This window comes from Vulpes lagopus, chromosome 15 (genome assembly GCF_018345385.1).
Source record: "Vulpes lagopus strain Blue_001 chromosome 15, ASM1834538v1, whole genome shotgun sequence".
Classification (NCBI taxonomy): Eukaryota; Metazoa; Chordata; class Mammalia; order Carnivora; family Canidae; genus Vulpes; species Vulpes lagopus.
The window spans coordinates 21,140,749-21,158,637 of NC_054838.1; the positions used below are offsets into that span (position 1 = coordinate 21,140,749).

Consider the following 17,889-nt stretch of genomic DNA (forward strand, 5'->3'; position numbering starts at 1 on the left):
ATATTAAACACCGATTTGCACACTTTCAAGAAAAAGTGTATACATTTCTGCAAGTATTTCATTTGTGTGCTGTGTTTACATTAGTAATACTTACTGTAATATATTTTATGCTTTCAATACAAGACTAGAAATGAATCTTATGTGTTCTATTTTATTTTTGTTTTATTTTATTTGTTTTATTACAAAAACCTTAATCTACAGTTGTTGGGAATTAAAAAAAAAAACGGTCCTTCCACATTGACAGTTTGAAAAGAGCTTTTCTAGAAGCCTCTTTACATTCGTCCATAAACAAGTATATCTACTTGGTGATTCAATGTATTTTTCCATGGCATTTTGATAGGGATTGTATTAAATGTGTAGATAGCCCTGGGTATCATTGACGTTTTCACAATATTAATTCTTCCAATCCATGAGCATGGAATATTTTTCCATCTCTTTGTGTCTTCCTCAATTTCTTTCAGAAGTGTTCTGTAGTTTTTAGGATATAGATCCTTTACCTCTTTGGTTAGGTTTATTCCTAGGAATAACTAGGGATTGACTCCTTAATTTCTCTTTCTTCAGTCTCATTGTTAGTGTATAGAAATGCCACTGATTTCTGGACATCGATTTTATATCCTGCCACACTGCAAACTGGCAAAGAAGTCAAACTCTCCCTCTTTGCAGATGACATGATACTGTACATAGAAAACCCAAAAGACTCCCCTCCAAGATTGCTAGAACTCATACAGCAATTCATCAGTATTTTATTTATTTTTTTACAAAAGCCTGAATCTACAGTAGTTGGGAATTAAAAAAAGAAAAAAAAGACGGTTCTTCCACATTGACAGTTTGAAGAGCTTTCCTAGAAGCCTCTTTACATTTGTCCACCTACAAGTATATCTACATTGGTGATTCAACGTATTTCTTCAGCTGAAGAATGATTGTTTTGTGGATCTGAACTCTCTCTTGGATATGTCCTTCCAATATTACGCATGGAGGTAAGAAACCAACTGAATAGACATCCCTATCCAATTCTTGAATTTAGCACTACCAGAAGTAAAACTCATATTTGTATATTAATTTGTCTGACCTGTATGCTTATCCTCAATTACTCTGCAAAAGGAAATAAAGAATATGTGACAAATTATTAACTTTCAAGTGCCAACAATAGAATCAACCTATGGGATGTAAGTTTACAAATCTCATCTATGATATCCAAATAGCTTCCTACATCTGCTGAAGACTAGTTTATGAGTCTCCCTATATTTTATGTCCAACCCCTACAGCTCCCCTGAGAATGCCATTATCACTATGGATGATTCCTGCAACAACCTAAGACTTGTTGATTTTTGAAACACACGGTTTCTTACCTAGGCTCAGGCAGTTCCCTCTGACTGGCACGTCCTGTTCCCCTTATTCACGAGGCTCAACTTTATATTCTTCTACACCATCAGAGAAATACATTTTGCTAGGGGGCTTTACTTGCCTCTGAGGAATGGCTGAGTGTGCTTTCTTGGTGCTTCCCTAACATCCTATGACACTCATTGCAATACATAAGATTAGCGGAGCAATCTTCCCCCGCAGTGGAAGCCCCCAGCCCCAGCCCTCTGGGACTGTTTTGTTTGTTTGTTTTTTTTTTTTTTTTTTTTTTTTTTTTTTTTTGCAATCTCAGTCTTTAATGGCTGCGGGGCCTCGCACACCCAGGCCCGGTGCTGGGGCTCAGATCTTGTTGAAAGCAGCAATGTCCACACTCTGCACGTGCTCCTCGAACTTGGTGATCTCCTCCTCCAGCAGGTCTGTCCCCACCTTGTCGTCCTCCACCACACACTGGATCTGCAGCTTGCGGATGCCATAGCCCACCGGCACCAGCTTGGAGCCCCCCCAGGTCAGCCCGTCTAACTGGATGGAGCGCACGCAGGCCTCCAGCTGGGCCATGTCTGTCTCATCGTCCCAAGGCTTGACGTCCAGGAGGATGGAGGACTTGGCCACCAGCACTGGCTTCTTGGCCTTCTTCTCAGCATACTGCCGCAGCCGCTCCTCCCGCAGCCGTGCCGCCTCCTTGTCCTCCTCCTCATCGCTGCCAAACAGGTCGTCTAACCCATACATATATATGATGTACTCCTTTTGCCAATTTAGAAGCTTTCCAATCGTAAGCAGCATGGTAGTACTTGCTACATATCAGTACTGCCAATTTCTATGCATTTTGTTGCCTACAACATGTATATCGTGAGTGTTACTGAAATGAAATATGACAGAAAAATCATTGCATATTTATTTTAATAATATAGGTTCAAATTGGCAGGCAAAGCATAAAATTTCCAATTGCCTCCTTTCTTCTAAGAGAGACATTGTAATTCTATTCCATTCCTCATTTTCGTAAGTCCTACATATTCTCCTGAACACAATGGCTACATCTAGCTGTCATTGGCTTATAAAGTAAAACACATCTAGATACATAGCAAAAAAAAAAACAAAAACCGATAACAGGTTCAAAGATAGAGGGTGGGAGAAGGTAATGGACAGAGTGCAGAGGACAATCCCTTGCTGTATTGCTTTTTTAGGGCATTATCTTTCATGGGAGCCATTCTTGTGTGTTGGTGAACAACATTGTCTTTGTGTTCCTAACAAGATGAAACGAGAACATACTTTTAAATTAACTCAGCACTGGGTGTTTTTCTGTATGTTGGTAAATTAAACACCAATAAAAGTTAATTTAAAAAAAAAAAAAGAAGAGAAAAAAATAAATAAATTAACTCAGAATCTGTTTGGTTTTTTTTCTTTAAAGATTTAATTTATTTATTCATGGGAGACGCAGAGAGAGGCAGAGACAGAGGCAGAGGGAGAAGGAGGCTCCATGCAGGGAGCCCAATGTGGGACTCGATCCCAGGACTCCAGGTTCACACCCTGAGCCTAAGGCAGATGCCCAACCACTGAGCAGCCCAGGCCTCCTAGAATGTGTTTATTTTGATTTCCTCAGTAAACTTTTAAAAATATCAGCTCTTAGCTAATCCATTTTCTCAGAAAATAGGCCATCTCTTCTGACATTTGTGAGCAGATGTAGCGAGCTAGTACATAGAGCAGAATCCTCAGGTAGTAGGATGGGGCTTAATTTAAGACAATTAGACTTCACCAAATTAGAAAAATGGGCTCTGATATCCCTACTTATTTTTTCTTCCCTCTGGCGTTGTTTTCTCAGGAGTGAGGTTATGTGGAGTGGAAAAATCTCTGCACTGGGGGTTTGACACATGCTATTCAAGCTCTGCATTTATAAGTGCCTTGCCGTGTGCCTTAGAGAAGTCATGTTCACTCTCCAGGCTTCAGTTTCCTCCTCCTAGAACGAAGTTTGGATGATTCCAGTCCCACAGGACCTGACCAAGGTCCTCCTCCTCCTTCCTCTGGTCCCCCCACCTCAGTGTGCTCAAGCCACATGTGCATCTGCTCTGTCCACAGTCATGTCACACTGTTTCCAGCCCCAGGCCCTTTGCCTGTGCTGTCCTCTCTGCCACTGGTCCTCCTTGCCCACTTGTAGTGCATCACTGCATTCACTTCATTATTCTCTCAGTTACATTACTCTTTGAAGGTAGAGAATTTATTTGTTTTCATGTTTCTTATGAATCTCTGTCCTGAAAATATGAGCTCCATAGAGCAGGGCAGAGACTCTTTGTATTACTAACCTTTATATCGTGAATGCTTAGAAGCTCATTGCAATACAGTGAGTACTCAGCAGATAATTCTAAACCAATGGATAATTTTCAAAAAATGAAAGATTTATCATAAGAACTCTAGATCATTCTTCGAATATGACACATGGTGTTGTGTGCCATGCGATCCTTGTGCAATTAGATGCATCTTCTCATGCATGCGCTACTTCCCTGTAGAGTTCCTCTGTTTATCCCTCCTGTACCACACTTATGTGTCTGAGAATTGATTCTCTCTCACCTTCCAGGAAACACTCTGTACATAAGGGCCTCACAGGCTCCAGGTCTACTTTACTGTCCCAGTGAAATGGTTTGAAACGATCTCTGCAGTTCCCTTCCTCAATGTGTCTTGGACCCTAGAAGCTACCATCCTCTGCTAGCACTGGGGCTAACAATGCTGGTGTGAAGAGTATATGCTCTCTCCTCTTCATTGCAACCCTTCTGGTAGACGACCCTGCTCATAGCACTTATATTGAAAGATTTCATGTGTTGAGGGGTGAGGTGGGCATGAGCACTGAAAGGGAACTTCTAATGCATATCATAAATAATAATAAGTATTGGATATTATTGTAAATGTTCTCTGTCCCTCTAAAGATCCCCTTAATAATTTTTATTGATATTTTCACTTTTAGTCTCTCTCTTCATGTTTCTGCCTTACTTAACACATTTTTCTCTCTATAGTTGCAAATCTCTATATCCGAATTTACGTGTTGTCCTTTTAAAGTAAGTCAGGTCTCTGTTTTGACCTCTTCTTCCTATTCATATTCAGTGAACTCATATTCCACAAGTAAACAAATCATCAGGGAATTTTTTATACATAAAATAATCTCCTTCATAAAGATCACACCATTTCCCAGGTATGTAAAAGCACCTGTATGTAGTTTTCACTTTGAATATTATTAGCTTACTTTTTCTTTCTTGTTACATTAATATCCTCTATAAAGGGTTTAGCTTTCCCATAGCATATTTAAACATCATTCTGAACTCTTGGTAGAAAATAAAAGGATGACCCTTTCTCTTATTTGCTTGGTTTTCACTCCATAGACAATGGGGTTGAGTGCAGGTGGGATAACTACATAGAGGTTGGCAAAGAGTATGTGAAATGTACGAGGGACATTATGCCCAAAACGATGGGCAAGGATGGAGAAGAATGCTGGTATATAGAAGATGAGGATGACACAGACATGGGAACCACAGGTGCCAAGGGCCTTCTGGCGGGCATCCCGGGAGGGCAGGCGGAAGACCGCACAGAGGATGAGGGTGTAAGAAACGGCAATGAGAATCACATCTGAGATGACTGTCATGATGGGAACACAAAAGCCATACCAGATGTTGATGGAGATGTCAGCACAGGCGAGCCGGGCCACACCTATGTGCTCACAGTATGTGTGTGGTATGATGTGTGTCCTGCAGAAAGGCAAGCGTGTAAGCAAGAATACAACTGGCAGAATGATGCAGAAGCTTCGACAGGAGATGCCCACTGCAATCTTGGTGATGGTCCTGGGGGTCAGAATAGTGGTATATCTCAGGGGGGAGCAGATGGCCACATAGCGATCAAATGCCATGGCCATCAGGATGGCTGAATCTAGGACAAAGCTGCAGTGGTGGAAGAACATTTGTGTAAGACACCCTGGGAATGTGATTTCTCGAGCCCCAAGCCAAAAGATACTGAGTGATTTGGGAACACCAGCTGTGGACAGGATGAGATCAGTCATGGCCAGCATGGAGAGAAAGAAAAACATGGGTTCATGAAGGCTACGTTCCACTGTGATGAGGTAGAGAAGGGTGCAGTTTCCCACGAGGGCCACAACATAGATGAAACAGAAGGGAATCCCAATCCACACATGCCAATGCTCCAGGCCTGGGATTCCCACCAGAATGAAGGGTCCTGGGTTGTAATTGCTCAGGTTGAAAATGATCATGGCAGACATGATGACCTAAATACAGGTCCTGGGGACAGAGGGCAGTAGAGGAGAGTTAGGGTCACTTGAGTCACTCTCATTTCCAACATCCATCATTATTGACTCCTAAATATAACAAGACCATATCAGTTAAGTAGAATAATTTTGGAATAAATAAAGTTTTGTGTTGAGACAACAGCAGGTAGTTTGCATAAACTAGCATTGTCTCAGATATACTGAGACTTACAGTCATTCTACCTCAAGAGAAGATGTTCCTTCTTCTAGCCATCTCGGCTACTTTACACGACTTTCCCGGCAGCCTTCCAGACTGGCTGCAATTCCTCTCTCATGATATAACATAGCTCTGATAAAAGTTAAAAATTATAGTGTATACTTTTTTATGGTGGAAATAATTTCTGTGTCTTTATAGACACTTTTGGATGTTTAGTCTTGACAAGATCTTGACAAGATTTGCTTGTCCTGCCATTTGGAATACCAAAATTTGCCTAACCATAAATACTTGCTCTTTTAACGCTGCTGGATGGCTATGGCTCTTACATATGTGCGCTAACCATTCTTTTGGATGAGGTAAAAATCAAAAAATTTAGTCAATTGAACAAACAGAGGCCAAACCAGTAGGTTCTTAGCCTATGCTGAACAACATGTAGAACTTAAATAAAATTTAGAAAAGTTCCATATAGATGAGGTTCATGAGTCTCTCCTCTACACCCGTCCTGCCCAAAAAATAATTTTCAAGACCTCTACACTAAACAGCTGCATAACATTCTATTATGTTGACTTAGTAACACATTTTGTCAAAATTTCTTTCCAAAAGAAGGATTGTTTCCTTGCAAATCCATATTCTATTGGATAGATACACAGATGTTACAATAGTTATTCTCTCAGATACACAATCTCAAACATTCTCTGATCTATGTTTACAATCTAATATGCATTTTACCACAATAGATTCACCAACCCATGCTCAGCCCAGCACCCTGTCTGTATCACAGATACATCTTACACGCATGTATGCACCACACACTCACACGCCATACCTGCACATGTACACCCTACACACATTGCACGCATCATACCAACACATGCACAAATACCAATGAAAATACAAGCAACCTATTTCACAATTGGATTTGGAACTGCTATTTCTTGAGTGAATTCCCAGAATTTTGACTTGGAGAATTGCTCTTTTAAAGACTAGGTTCCTGTACCTCCTTTCAACTCCAGCAATGTGTTGCATGAAACATTATTTATATTCTACACATAACCCACCATACAGCCAGCCACTCACTACCAGGAGCAGCAGTGACAGGAAGCTCGTGCTGTTCCTGCACCCCTGAGTCCTGATGGACAAAGCTCACATTCAGCCTCCTGCCAAGCCCCACATTTCATGCATTCTTAGGCCCAGCTCTCCAGACCAGTATCTGCCAGACCAACACTTCCGGTCTCCACCCTTCTGCCTTTGGTAAAACAGAAGCAGGATGATCTCTTCTTTCCTCTATGACCTTCCCTTATCTATACAGAAAAACACTTTTCTGGAAGCCTCAGAAACCCTCTTCTTCTACAGTGTCTCTTTTATTTTAGGTTCTAGGCTCAGGAGCACACCCCAAGTTCACACAGTGGCTACAGTCCAGCCCCCATCTGCTCAGTATGCCTGCTCTCTGGCTGAGTGACCTTCACCTCCTTCTTACGCATTCAGGGGGGCCTAAGATTCACCCTTCACCAACAGTAGAGATATGATTTGGTTGTTCAGCTTTCATGTGAAAACCCACCCATCTGTGTGCTGCTCACAGCCTGAAACAGCACCTAGCATCAGGACCCCGAGCTCAGCGCTGTCAATCCCAGCTCTTCAACTTGTCTGCAGACATCCTTCATTCATACCCATGTGAGGAGGGGTGTTGTCTACTTTTTATGTGTCATGCACTCAGACACAACAGATGTTCACACAGTCACCCAAAGCCTTTACAACACACATGGGCACACATAGTCTGCGTCATCCTAAGGTTTGTTGTTTATGCCAGGCAAATCTAGAAGTCAGGGCAATCTATGAAACAGTCTGGTCTGCTCAATAAGTCAATGCTATTAACAGAGTGGAAGGAGCTTAGATGAGGAAAATACTTCTCTAGGTTAAATAAATTTAAGAGAATGAACCACCAAGGCAATTCTTTATTGAATTGTTTTAAAGAATTCAAGGATTGGTAGATGATGTATAATTGTGGGAATTTAAATATGAATAGGTATAGGATGATATAAATTATTAGTATTCACTTTATTAAATATGTGTATGGTATTATGGTGAAACAAACACACACGACACAGATGCACATAGTAACATAAGGAAATATTAGCACATGGGTATGCTGTGGAGCCAGGTCATTTCGCTGAGCATTTAAATTCCAGCTCCACGATTTACGAAATGTGTGAACATAGGTGAGATTATTTGAACTGTATAATTCCTTGGTTCCCACATTTTTGAAATGGGTCTAATAGCTCTAATTCTTAGTTATTATTGGGACATAAAGGACATGCCCCCAAACCACTCCCTAGTGCAGTGTCTAGCCCATAGCAAGCACGGACTATTGTAAGTCTCCCTATAGACCGCATTTGCTATTATCTGTATCATCCTTCACTGTCAGATCACTCAGTGAAGAAGAGAAACAGAGCAGATAGATGCATCCAAACCTACAGAAGCCACTTAGGCATGCATGTATGTGCACACAAACACACACACACACACACACACACACAACTGCAGACTTAGTCTCATTTTTAGGTCAGAGTGGGGGTCCTCGTCACATGTCTGACCCAGAATTTTGCAGACAACAGTTAGCTTGGCCATCCTCAAACCAGGTGTGTAGTTGTGGATCTGTCTGGATTTTTGTCATCCATTTGACAGAGCATCTGTGCAAGTCTGGTAACCATGACCTGGGATTCTATGTGGGAATCACCCCAGAAAGGAAGGGACTGTCTCAGTGCATGGCTCCTGGAAACTGAGCCCTGAGTGCTCACCCACCTCTTTTTTCTGTCCAATACCTGGTTCAGGTCATACCCCTCAAACAGCCAGCACTCACCTAAATCATGAGATTTGGGCATACAGAAAAGTATGCTGGGCATAGAGATTTCAGCATACAGAAAAGTAGTGCCGACCGCCAGCTAGAAACTCTGCAAGAAGGGCAGGCAGGAAGCAAAAAAATAAGTGAAGGACAAAGCAAGGGATGGTTGAAAGATGGATTCCCTGCTCATTTATTATTTCTGGCCAATATTCAATTTGGGGAAGAAGTAAATATATAGGGCCTGAGGGACCCTGGCATCCTCTTACTCTCAAGGGGAAAGTGTGAAGAAGTTATGTTAACCATGCCCAAGCCTGGGAGTTGATACCTCCTCTGGATGTTTATTATTTTGCATTGCACATGAGCCTGCATGCCTGTGGGAATATGGCCCTGCACTTGTCCACCTGTCACATCACCTCGCTTTAAGCGCTTGCCCCCTGACTCCACTCCTTGGATAAAGGGCTCAGACAAAGCACTTAGTATCTGTAAGAAGGTGATAATATAGTACCTACCTCTTGCGATTATAGAAGGGTTGAGAAACTAGGTAGACCAGTGCTTGTGAAAATGTCTAACACAGGGATCCCTGGGTGGCGCAGCAGTTTAGCGCCTGCCTTTAGCCCAGGGCATGATCCTGGAGACCCGGGATCGGGTCCCACGTCAGGCTCCTGGTGCATGGGGCCTGCTTCTCCGTCTGCCTATGTCTCTGCCTCTCTCTCTCTCTCTCTCTGTGTGACTATCATAAATAAATAAAAATTTAAAAAAAGAAAAAAAGAAAATGTCTAACACAGCGGAGACTCACCAGACATTTCTTAGAATGATCATGTGGCCCATGTCAAGATGTTCTATTGCTTTTCAAAGTGGGTCCTTCATAGGCTCTACAATGGATATTCGTACCTCCCTGCCTCCCACCCCCACCCAGGGAGAGTAGTAGGTATGTGGCTGTGAACATTAATACTAAAAAACAGGATAGTTGGTTGTCACCATCTCTGTATTTGGGCAGGAGTGAAGCAGATCCTGGACGCTCTTTCCTTTGATGGCCTAAGTCAGTATGTTCTCATTGGTAAATCCAGTGCCTGCCATTCTGTAGTATCTTTGGCTGAGCCTCCCTTTTTTACTTGAAATCCAACAGGTCCCAAACTGCACCCATCCCCACCCTGGGCCTGTTCTCAGTGTTCCTAGGCTCAGGAAATGTCACCACCACTTAAGAGGATTTGAAGGCCTTTTTATAAAAATGTATTGCTGTTGCTGTTCCCTCTGAATATCTCCTCAAGCCATCACTTTCTCTCATTGAATAGCTACTTTCACGTTTACTACATCACTCTATGACTCTTACCTACGTCACTTATCTACATCACTCTATGGCTTCCTAAAGAATCAGCCTATTTCCCTATGCCCCTCTTGCAATTTCCCCTCCCACACACTGCTCCTGTTACTGTGTGTGTCTGATCACATCCACCATTTGCTTATGTACCATTTTGTTCTCACCGTTGAGTCCTGGCTCCTGCTATTTCCTGAAGCATAATACAATTTTTTATTGGTAAAACAAATATGAAAAAAAGTACAGTCCTGTGGGAAGACCATGAGATATGCCTGCTGTAGCTGTTAGGAGTTTGTAGGCCCACGTCCCAGTTTGTACCTGAGTAATTCTCTTCTCCCAAATCAGCCAGGTCTCCTTCCTGGAACAGCACAGCCAGCATCTCTGTGTCTGTCTGCAGAGATGTTCCACAATAACCCTGACAGTGGACCCCAAAATTGCCAGTTGTTTGCCTTCGTTTCATTCATGGGCATGTTTCCTTCCAGTTGGACACAGAGTACACATAATTTCATTTCCAATGGCTGTTTTTAAATCTTGTATCACAAGACCATTGAAAATAACAGCCAAAGGCATAATAGTGTTTTATTTGATGTTCTAAGTTGAAATTTCTTGGCCAGTGTTTTATAGCAAGAGGAGGTATATCTTTGTCATGAAAATATCCAATCCTTACTTTTGATGTATTCTGTCCCTTTATGGAAACTCTGTTCTCCTATGTTGATTATATGGAGCAGAGCTTGTTATAGGTAACTTGAGTGACTTTTATGCGAACACATGGTCCAATTATAAGGTTACATAGAACCTACAGCTTAACATTACCATAGCTTGGGCTAATAAAAATAGTTTTCTGGTCAATTAGTTAATGTTTTCCACCAGACTAAAATGCAAATGCACTCTGATGTCCCTTCCTACTTAATTTATAATTTATCTCTTAAAATTGGATTACAAAAAAAAATTGAATTACAATCCTTGCTATTCACAGTCACTTAAATAACAGCAACAAACTATTACTTTATGCACAAATATTATCATTCTATTTTCATGATTGAGAATGTGTGCCTTTGTAGACAGTTGGCCCTTCTGGCTAGGATGGCCACATAGGAGCCCTAATCAACTACTTCAAAATGATAGTTCCCACAGTTCAATCACCGCCACGTCTATAGCAATTTGTTTAACTTGAAATTCTTTTGGTTTTCTTAAATGATTCAATGCTTAAATGAGTAAGGTGGAAATTTCCTTATGCCTGTTTAAATATATTATACATGTTAATTTTAGCCCTATCAGTTATGTGAACTGCCATTTCTTATTTTGCACCACATGGCAGCAGAGTTATTTTCCCAGAGACTCCTAAGCCCCACAGAAATGTATTTTATTGGTTTCTAATTGGAGTTGAATGAGACTTTCCTTCAGGCAGTTAAGGCACTAGGTTTTTCCTTGGTTAAAAGAGGCTGCCCACCTCATGAGGGGTAAAGTATGCTATGGGCAATAGAGTGGCCACTGAATCAAGCGACCCTACCGCCAACTATCACAACCCCCCCCCCCCCAAACCAGTAGATTTAGGGATAATGTGTTAAAATACACTTTGACCTGTGCAATGCTTTGCATAAAATTCCTATGGCTTTCCACTGTTCTTAGAACATTAAACTCCTTAAAATGACCTAGATTTTTGAAACAAAAAAGGTAAGATTGAAGAAGATTAAAAAATCTAGATCATTTTTTTCTGTTTCTTCTAACTAACCCCACTTCCCTGAATTAGGTTCCACGTCCTTTAATGCCTACCCTTTCTTTAGCTCTGTGTCTTTACCTGTTCTAATCCCTCTGCCTTTTTCTTTCTTTCTTTCTTTCTTTCTTTCTTTCTTTCTTTCTTTCTTTCTTTCTTTCTTTTTCTTTCTTTTTTTCTTTCTTTCTTTCTTTCTTTCTTTCTTTCTTTCTTTCTTCTTTTCTTTCTTTCTTTCTTTCTTTTTCTTTCTTTCTTTCTTTTTCTTTCTTTCTTTCTTCTTTCTTTCTTTCTTTCTTTCTTTCTTTCTTTCTTTCTTTCTTTCCCTCTTTTAATAAGCATACTGGAGTTTTCATCCATAGTGGCCTAACCATTCTCAAATGTTTACTTTTCTTTTTTTCCAATTATTGAAATACAATTAGCATATAAAATTGTATGCTTTAAAGTGTACAGTGTGATACTTAACATAGATAAACATTGCAAAGTATTGATTGATTGAATAACACATCTACCACATCACAGAGTTAGTCTTTATGGGTGTGTGTTGGATGAGAATGCTTATGATCTACTCTCTTAGTAGGTTTCAAGTAAACAATACAGTATTATTAACCATGGTCATCATGCCATACATTAGATCTCCAGAACTTATTCATATTATAAGTGAAAGATCGAACACTGTGACCAACATTTCCCCCTTGTTCCCCACCCAACCCCCAGCAACAATCATTCTACTCTTTGTTTCTGAGTTTGCCTTTTTTTTAAGGTTCCATATACAAATGATACTACACAGTATTTGTCTCTGTCTGCCTTATTCACTTAGCATAATGCTTTTCATCCATGCTGTCACAAAATGCAAGATTTCTTTTCTTCTCAGATGAATAATGTTCCATTGTATAAAATCAGATTTTCTCTATTCTTTCATCTGTTGATGAACACAACTGCTTTCCATACTAAGCTATTATTAACATGGTAGTACAGATATCCCTTACAGATACTGATTTCATTTCCTTTGGATATATACCATAAGTGAGGTAGCTGGATCATATGGTAATTCTATTTTTATTTTTTTCTTTTTATAATAAATTTATTTTTATTGGTGTTCAATTTGCCAACATACAGAATAACACCCAGTGCTCATCCCGTCAAGTGCCCCCATCAGTGCCTGTCACCCATTCACCTCCCCCCTCCTCCCCTTCCACCAACCCTAGTTCGTTTCTCAGAGTTAGGAGTCTTTATGTTCTGTCTCCCTTTCTGATATTTCCTACCCATTTCTTCTCCCTTTCCTTCTATTCCCTTTCACTATTATTTATATTCCCCAAATGAATGAGAACATATAATGTTTGTCCTTCTCCAATTGACTTATTTCACTCAGCATAATACCCTCCAGTTCCATCCATGTTGAAGCAAATGGTGGGTATTTGTCGTTTCTAATGGCTGAGCAATATTCCATTGTATACATAGACCACATCTTCTTTATCCATTCATCTTTCGATGGACACCGAGGCTCCTTCCACAGTTTGGCTATTGTGGCCATTGCTGATAGAAACATTGGGGTGCAGGTGTCCCGGCGTTTCATTACATCTGTATCTTTGGGGTAAATCCCCAGCAGTGCAATTGCTGGGTCGTAGGGCAGGTCTAAATTTAACTCTTTGAGGAACCTCCACACAGTTTTCCAGAGTGGCTGCACCAGTTCACATTCCCACCAACAGTGTAAGAGGGTTCCCTTTTCTCCGCATCCTCTCCAACATTTGTGGTTTCCTGCCTTGTTAATTTTCCCCATTCTCACTGGTGTGAGGTGGTATCTCATTGTGGTTTTGATTTGTATTTCCCTGATGGCAAGTGATGCAGAGCATTTTCTCATGTGCATGTTGGCCATGTCCTTGTCTTCCTCTGTGAGATTTCTGTTCATGTCTTTTGCCCATTTCATGATTGGATTGTTTGTTTCTTTGCTGTTGAGTTTAATAAGTTCTTTATAGATTTTGGAAACTAGCCCTTTATCTGATCTGTCATTTGCAAATATCTTCTCCCATTCTGTAGGTTTTTAGTTTTGTTGACTGTATCCTTTGCTGTGCAAAAGCTTCTTATCTTGATGAAGTCCCAATAGTTCATTTTTGCTTTTGTTTCTTTTGCCTTTGTGGCTGTATCTTGCAAGAAGTTACTGTGGCCAAGTTCAAAAAGAGTGTTGCCTGGGTTCTCCTCTATGATTTTGATGGAATCTTGTCTTACATTCAGATCTCTCATCCAAAATGGATGAGAGTTTATCTTTGTGTATGGTGAAAGAGAGTGGTCTAGTTTCATTCTTCTGCATGTGGATGTCCAATTTTCCCAGCGCCATTTATTGAAGAGACTGTCTTTTTTCCAGTGGATAGTCTTTCCTGCTTTGCCTAATATTAGTTGACCATAAAGTTGAGGGTCCACTTCTGGATTCTCTATTCTGTTCCATTGATCTATGTGTCTGTTTTTGTGCCAGTACCACAGTGTCTTGATGACCATAGCTTTGTAGTATAACCTGAAATCTGGCATTGTGATGCCCCCAGATATGGTTTTCTTTCTTGATGACCACAGCTTTGTAGTATAACCTGAAATCTGGCATTGTGATGCCCCCAGATATGGTTTTCTTTTTTAAAATTCCCCTGCTATTCGGGGTCTTTTCTGATTCCACACAAATCTTTTTTTTTTTTTTAAATCTTTTTTTTTAATAAATTAATTTTTATTGGTGTTCAATTTACCAACATACAGAATAACACCCAGTGCTCATCCCGTCAAGTGTCCCCCTCAGTGCCCGTCACCCATTCACCCCCACCCCCTGCCCTCTTCCCCTTCTACCACCCCTAGTTCATTTCCCATAGTTAGGAGTCTTTATGTTCCGTCTCCCTTCCTGATATTTCCCACACATTTCTTCTCCCTTCCCTTATATTCCCTTTCACTATTATTATATTCCCGAAATGAATGAGGACATACACTGTTTGTCCTTCTCCGATTGACTTACTGCACTCAGCATAATACCCTCCAGTTCCATCCACCTTGAAACAAATGGTGGGTATTTGTCATTTCGAATGGCTGAGGAATATTCCATTGTATACATAAACCACATCTTCTTTATCCATTCATCTTTCAATGGAGACTGAGGCTCCTTCCACAGTTTGGCTATTATGGACATTGCTGCGAGAAACATAGGGATGCAGGTGTCCCGGCGTTTCATTGCATCTGTGATTCCACACAAATCTTAAAATAATTTTTTGTAACTCTCTGAAGAGGGGATCCCTGGGTGGCGCAGCAGTTTGGTGCCTGCCTTTGGCCCAGGGCGCGATCCTGGAGAACCGGGATCGAATCCCACGTCGGGCTCCCGGTGCATGGAGCCTGCTTCTCCCTCTGCCTGTGTCTCTGCTTCTCTCTCTCTCTCTGTGTGACTATCATAAGTAAAATAAAATAAAAAATTCAAAGGTACTCTTGGACCCAGGGGATGGGCACAGACTCAAGTGGCAAATGAGGCAGAAGTCCCTGTCTCCAGTGCTGGACTCAGTTCCTGCAACCCTGGAACTCAGAACCCTCCCTTTCTCTGCAGCCAATAGGGACCAGGTGGTTTAGGGGAAGGGGTGCTGGAGGGGTGAGGAGCCCTGGGGCTAAGCTGGCTCTGGCTTGCCCTGGCTATGTGAGCTTGAGAGAGTTTTGTTCTCTTTGTAGATCAAGCCCCTTCCCGCTTGTCACTGCTGTTTGGATGTATTCTATGATTCTTCATGGATCTCATGTTCTGTTACATTTGAACTTCTAGTCAAAGAGAGAATGCCTATAAAGTTTGCTGTGCAAGAAGGCACAGATAGGCAGAGACGGAGTTGGGGGATGAACAGAGAGGCTCTTCCGATGACCAGCCTTGAAACCAAGGGCAGAAAAAGCAAAAGATTAGAGATGCTTGGCCAAGTCAGGCTCTTGTAAAGTTTAGGACTAGCTGATTTCCTTACTCTCTTATTTCCTGGGCAGCTTTCACACACTTTAATGTCAGAATTCCTAATAAATTGGAAGGTTTTGTAATGTGTTCACTCAGCTGTTAGTTTGATCCATTTTGCAGCTTGTGAACCCCTTGCTCCTGGATTTCAGAAGTTTGCCTGTGCCGAGCTGACTTTCCTCCCTGGTCTGTGCGATGTTAATGAGTCATAGAGACCTGGATCCCAAGTGCATTGAATCTGCCCAGTGAGCTGTGTGCACAGAGAATCACAGCGCAGTACCCAGAGTTGCACAGTTAGTGGTGGTGCCAGAACAGGGACCCCAGTCCTGGGGCTCTGCACCTGCTCTGCTCACTCTACTCAAAGCTCCCTTGTGCTAACCTCCAGGAGCTCTCTCCCTTCTCATCTGTCATCTCCTCCATCTCTTTCAGGGTTTCGTTCCTTCTTAAAGCAGGCTTCAGGTGAGTCAGCCAGCTGCCCCCTACAGGGTATCAGAACTCACGGGAAGCCAGACAGAGGAGAGACACTGGAGGAACAACACACCCTTCTCTCTATCAGCTAGCATGAATTCATGACTGCCCATTTTGTACCTAAGTCTAAGCCTCCAGAGAGAGAAGAGTGATGCTGCTTTGTGTCTGAAAAGGCATCAGGAAGGTTTTAGCCTCTAGAGGTCCTTAGAGACCATGGAGAATAAAGCGTGCGCTCCTGTTTCTGAAATAGAATTCAGCAATTAATTAGCCAGTCCAATTCTCTACCCCGTGCAAGACACCATCTGTGATGGAAGGACAGGAGTGTAAGAAATGATCTCCTTACCTTCTAGGGGATCCTGGGACTATGTAATATGTTGACCAAGTCCAACATTTAACGTATCAACAGAAAATAACCAATTTTGCTTTACTGACCCCTTGGAATTAATTGAATCTGGCTAGTTCTTTCTTCCACCCTGGATGGAAACAGAGTTTCCTAAGATTTCTGGTCACGTTCAGAGGATCGCATAGCCTCTGGTGAGCCTGGTGCATATTCACAATCCCCATGCTCACATAACGGCCAGACGGTCCAGCATTCAAAGTCACACCATTCCTCTCCTCCCATCCGTCACTTGCTAACCTGGCTTTTGATGTTTCCTTCCAAAAGGACAGAGTAGAGACAGTGGATGATTCACAATCCATGAGTGCTTCAGTTAGCTGTTACCATGCTTCCTAGGTGTGTTAAGTGTTTCAACCTGACTCTTTGATATTGTGTTTCATAGATTACTGAAGAAACTTCTTTCCCTCTTTTACTTCTTCTTCACTTGATGTAAATTAATATCTCTTTATTCTGAATGGCTGATTATGATTTCACCCTACACAGGTCACCCTTGTAGAACTGTAGGCTCTGTGGACCAAATCAAAGATACCATGACAGCTGTCTCTAGCATACAGATCATCCAAGGAATGGTCAACCTTCCACTAGTGTAGCAAACACCCACCTCACAAGATCACTAGTCTCTCATTCCAACAGCAGGGGCACTGTCATTTCTCTATTTCGATTTACAGGCATGAGTAAGGTACCTGTCTGCAATGTCTCTCTTTCCCCTAATATCAAGTAACATGTTCTCTTGTAGAATTCTTCAGGATTCTTGAACCAAGGTAAAATGGGCTGTACCTCTCTACTCCTTTCTCTTGGGCGTGGAGTATGAGGGTGAGGACTTAATTCTTTCCAGTAGACCTCTTCAGGATTCTTATCCTCTGGGACACCTGGGTGGCTCAGCCATTGAGCATTTGCCTTGGGCTCAGGGCATGATCCCAGGGTCCAGGTTCAAGCCCCACATCAGGCTCCATCCAGGGAGCCTCCTTCCCCCTCTGCCTATGTCTCTACCTTTCTCTCTCTCTCTCCTTCTCTGAATAAATAAATAAATAAAATCTTTACAAAAAAAAAAAAGAAAAAAGAAATCTTATCTGTAATTCACAACTCTTTTATAACTTTAATTAGTGTAGAATTTTTCAATCACAGCACTATTAACATTCAGGGCTGGATAATTCTTTATTGTGGTGTGATGTCCTTTGCTTCCTGGAATATTCATCAGTATCTCTGGTGTTCACACAGCCGGTGTTCCACCTCAGTTTTGACTTCCAAAAATGCCCTGAGACACTACCAAACATCCTTGTGGGACAAAGCACCACAGGGGAGAACCACTGAATCCTGAATAGGAATTTAAAGTTTTGCTACCCTGTTCTTTAAAAATTAATTCCAAATTTCCCCCAGGTTGTTCATTAAGAAGAAAGTACCCACTG

At 41.6% G+C, this 17,889-nt stretch overlaps 2 protein-coding genes across 2 annotated transcripts; both read right to left on the bottom strand.

The window, feature by feature from the left end:
* Positions 1-1,614: 1,614 nt before the first annotated feature.
* On the bottom strand, positions 1,615-2,139 carry LOC121476127 (elongation factor 1-delta-like). The gene has a single exon (XM_041729867.1). The coding sequence runs from the start codon at positions 2,137-2,139 to the stop codon at positions 1,699-1,701; it is 441 nt and encodes a 146-aa protein (XP_041585801.1). The 3' UTR covers positions 1,615-1,698.
* Positions 2,140-4,651: 2,512 nt separating this feature from the next.
* LOC121476473 (olfactory receptor 52H1-like) lies at positions 4,652-5,623 on the bottom strand. The gene has a single exon (XM_041730524.1). It carries the CDS (start codon positions 5,606-5,608, stop codon positions 4,652-4,654), a length of 957 nt encoding a protein of 318 aa, XP_041586458.1. The 5' UTR covers positions 5,609-5,623.
* Positions 5,624-17,889: the final 12,266 nt, after the last annotated feature.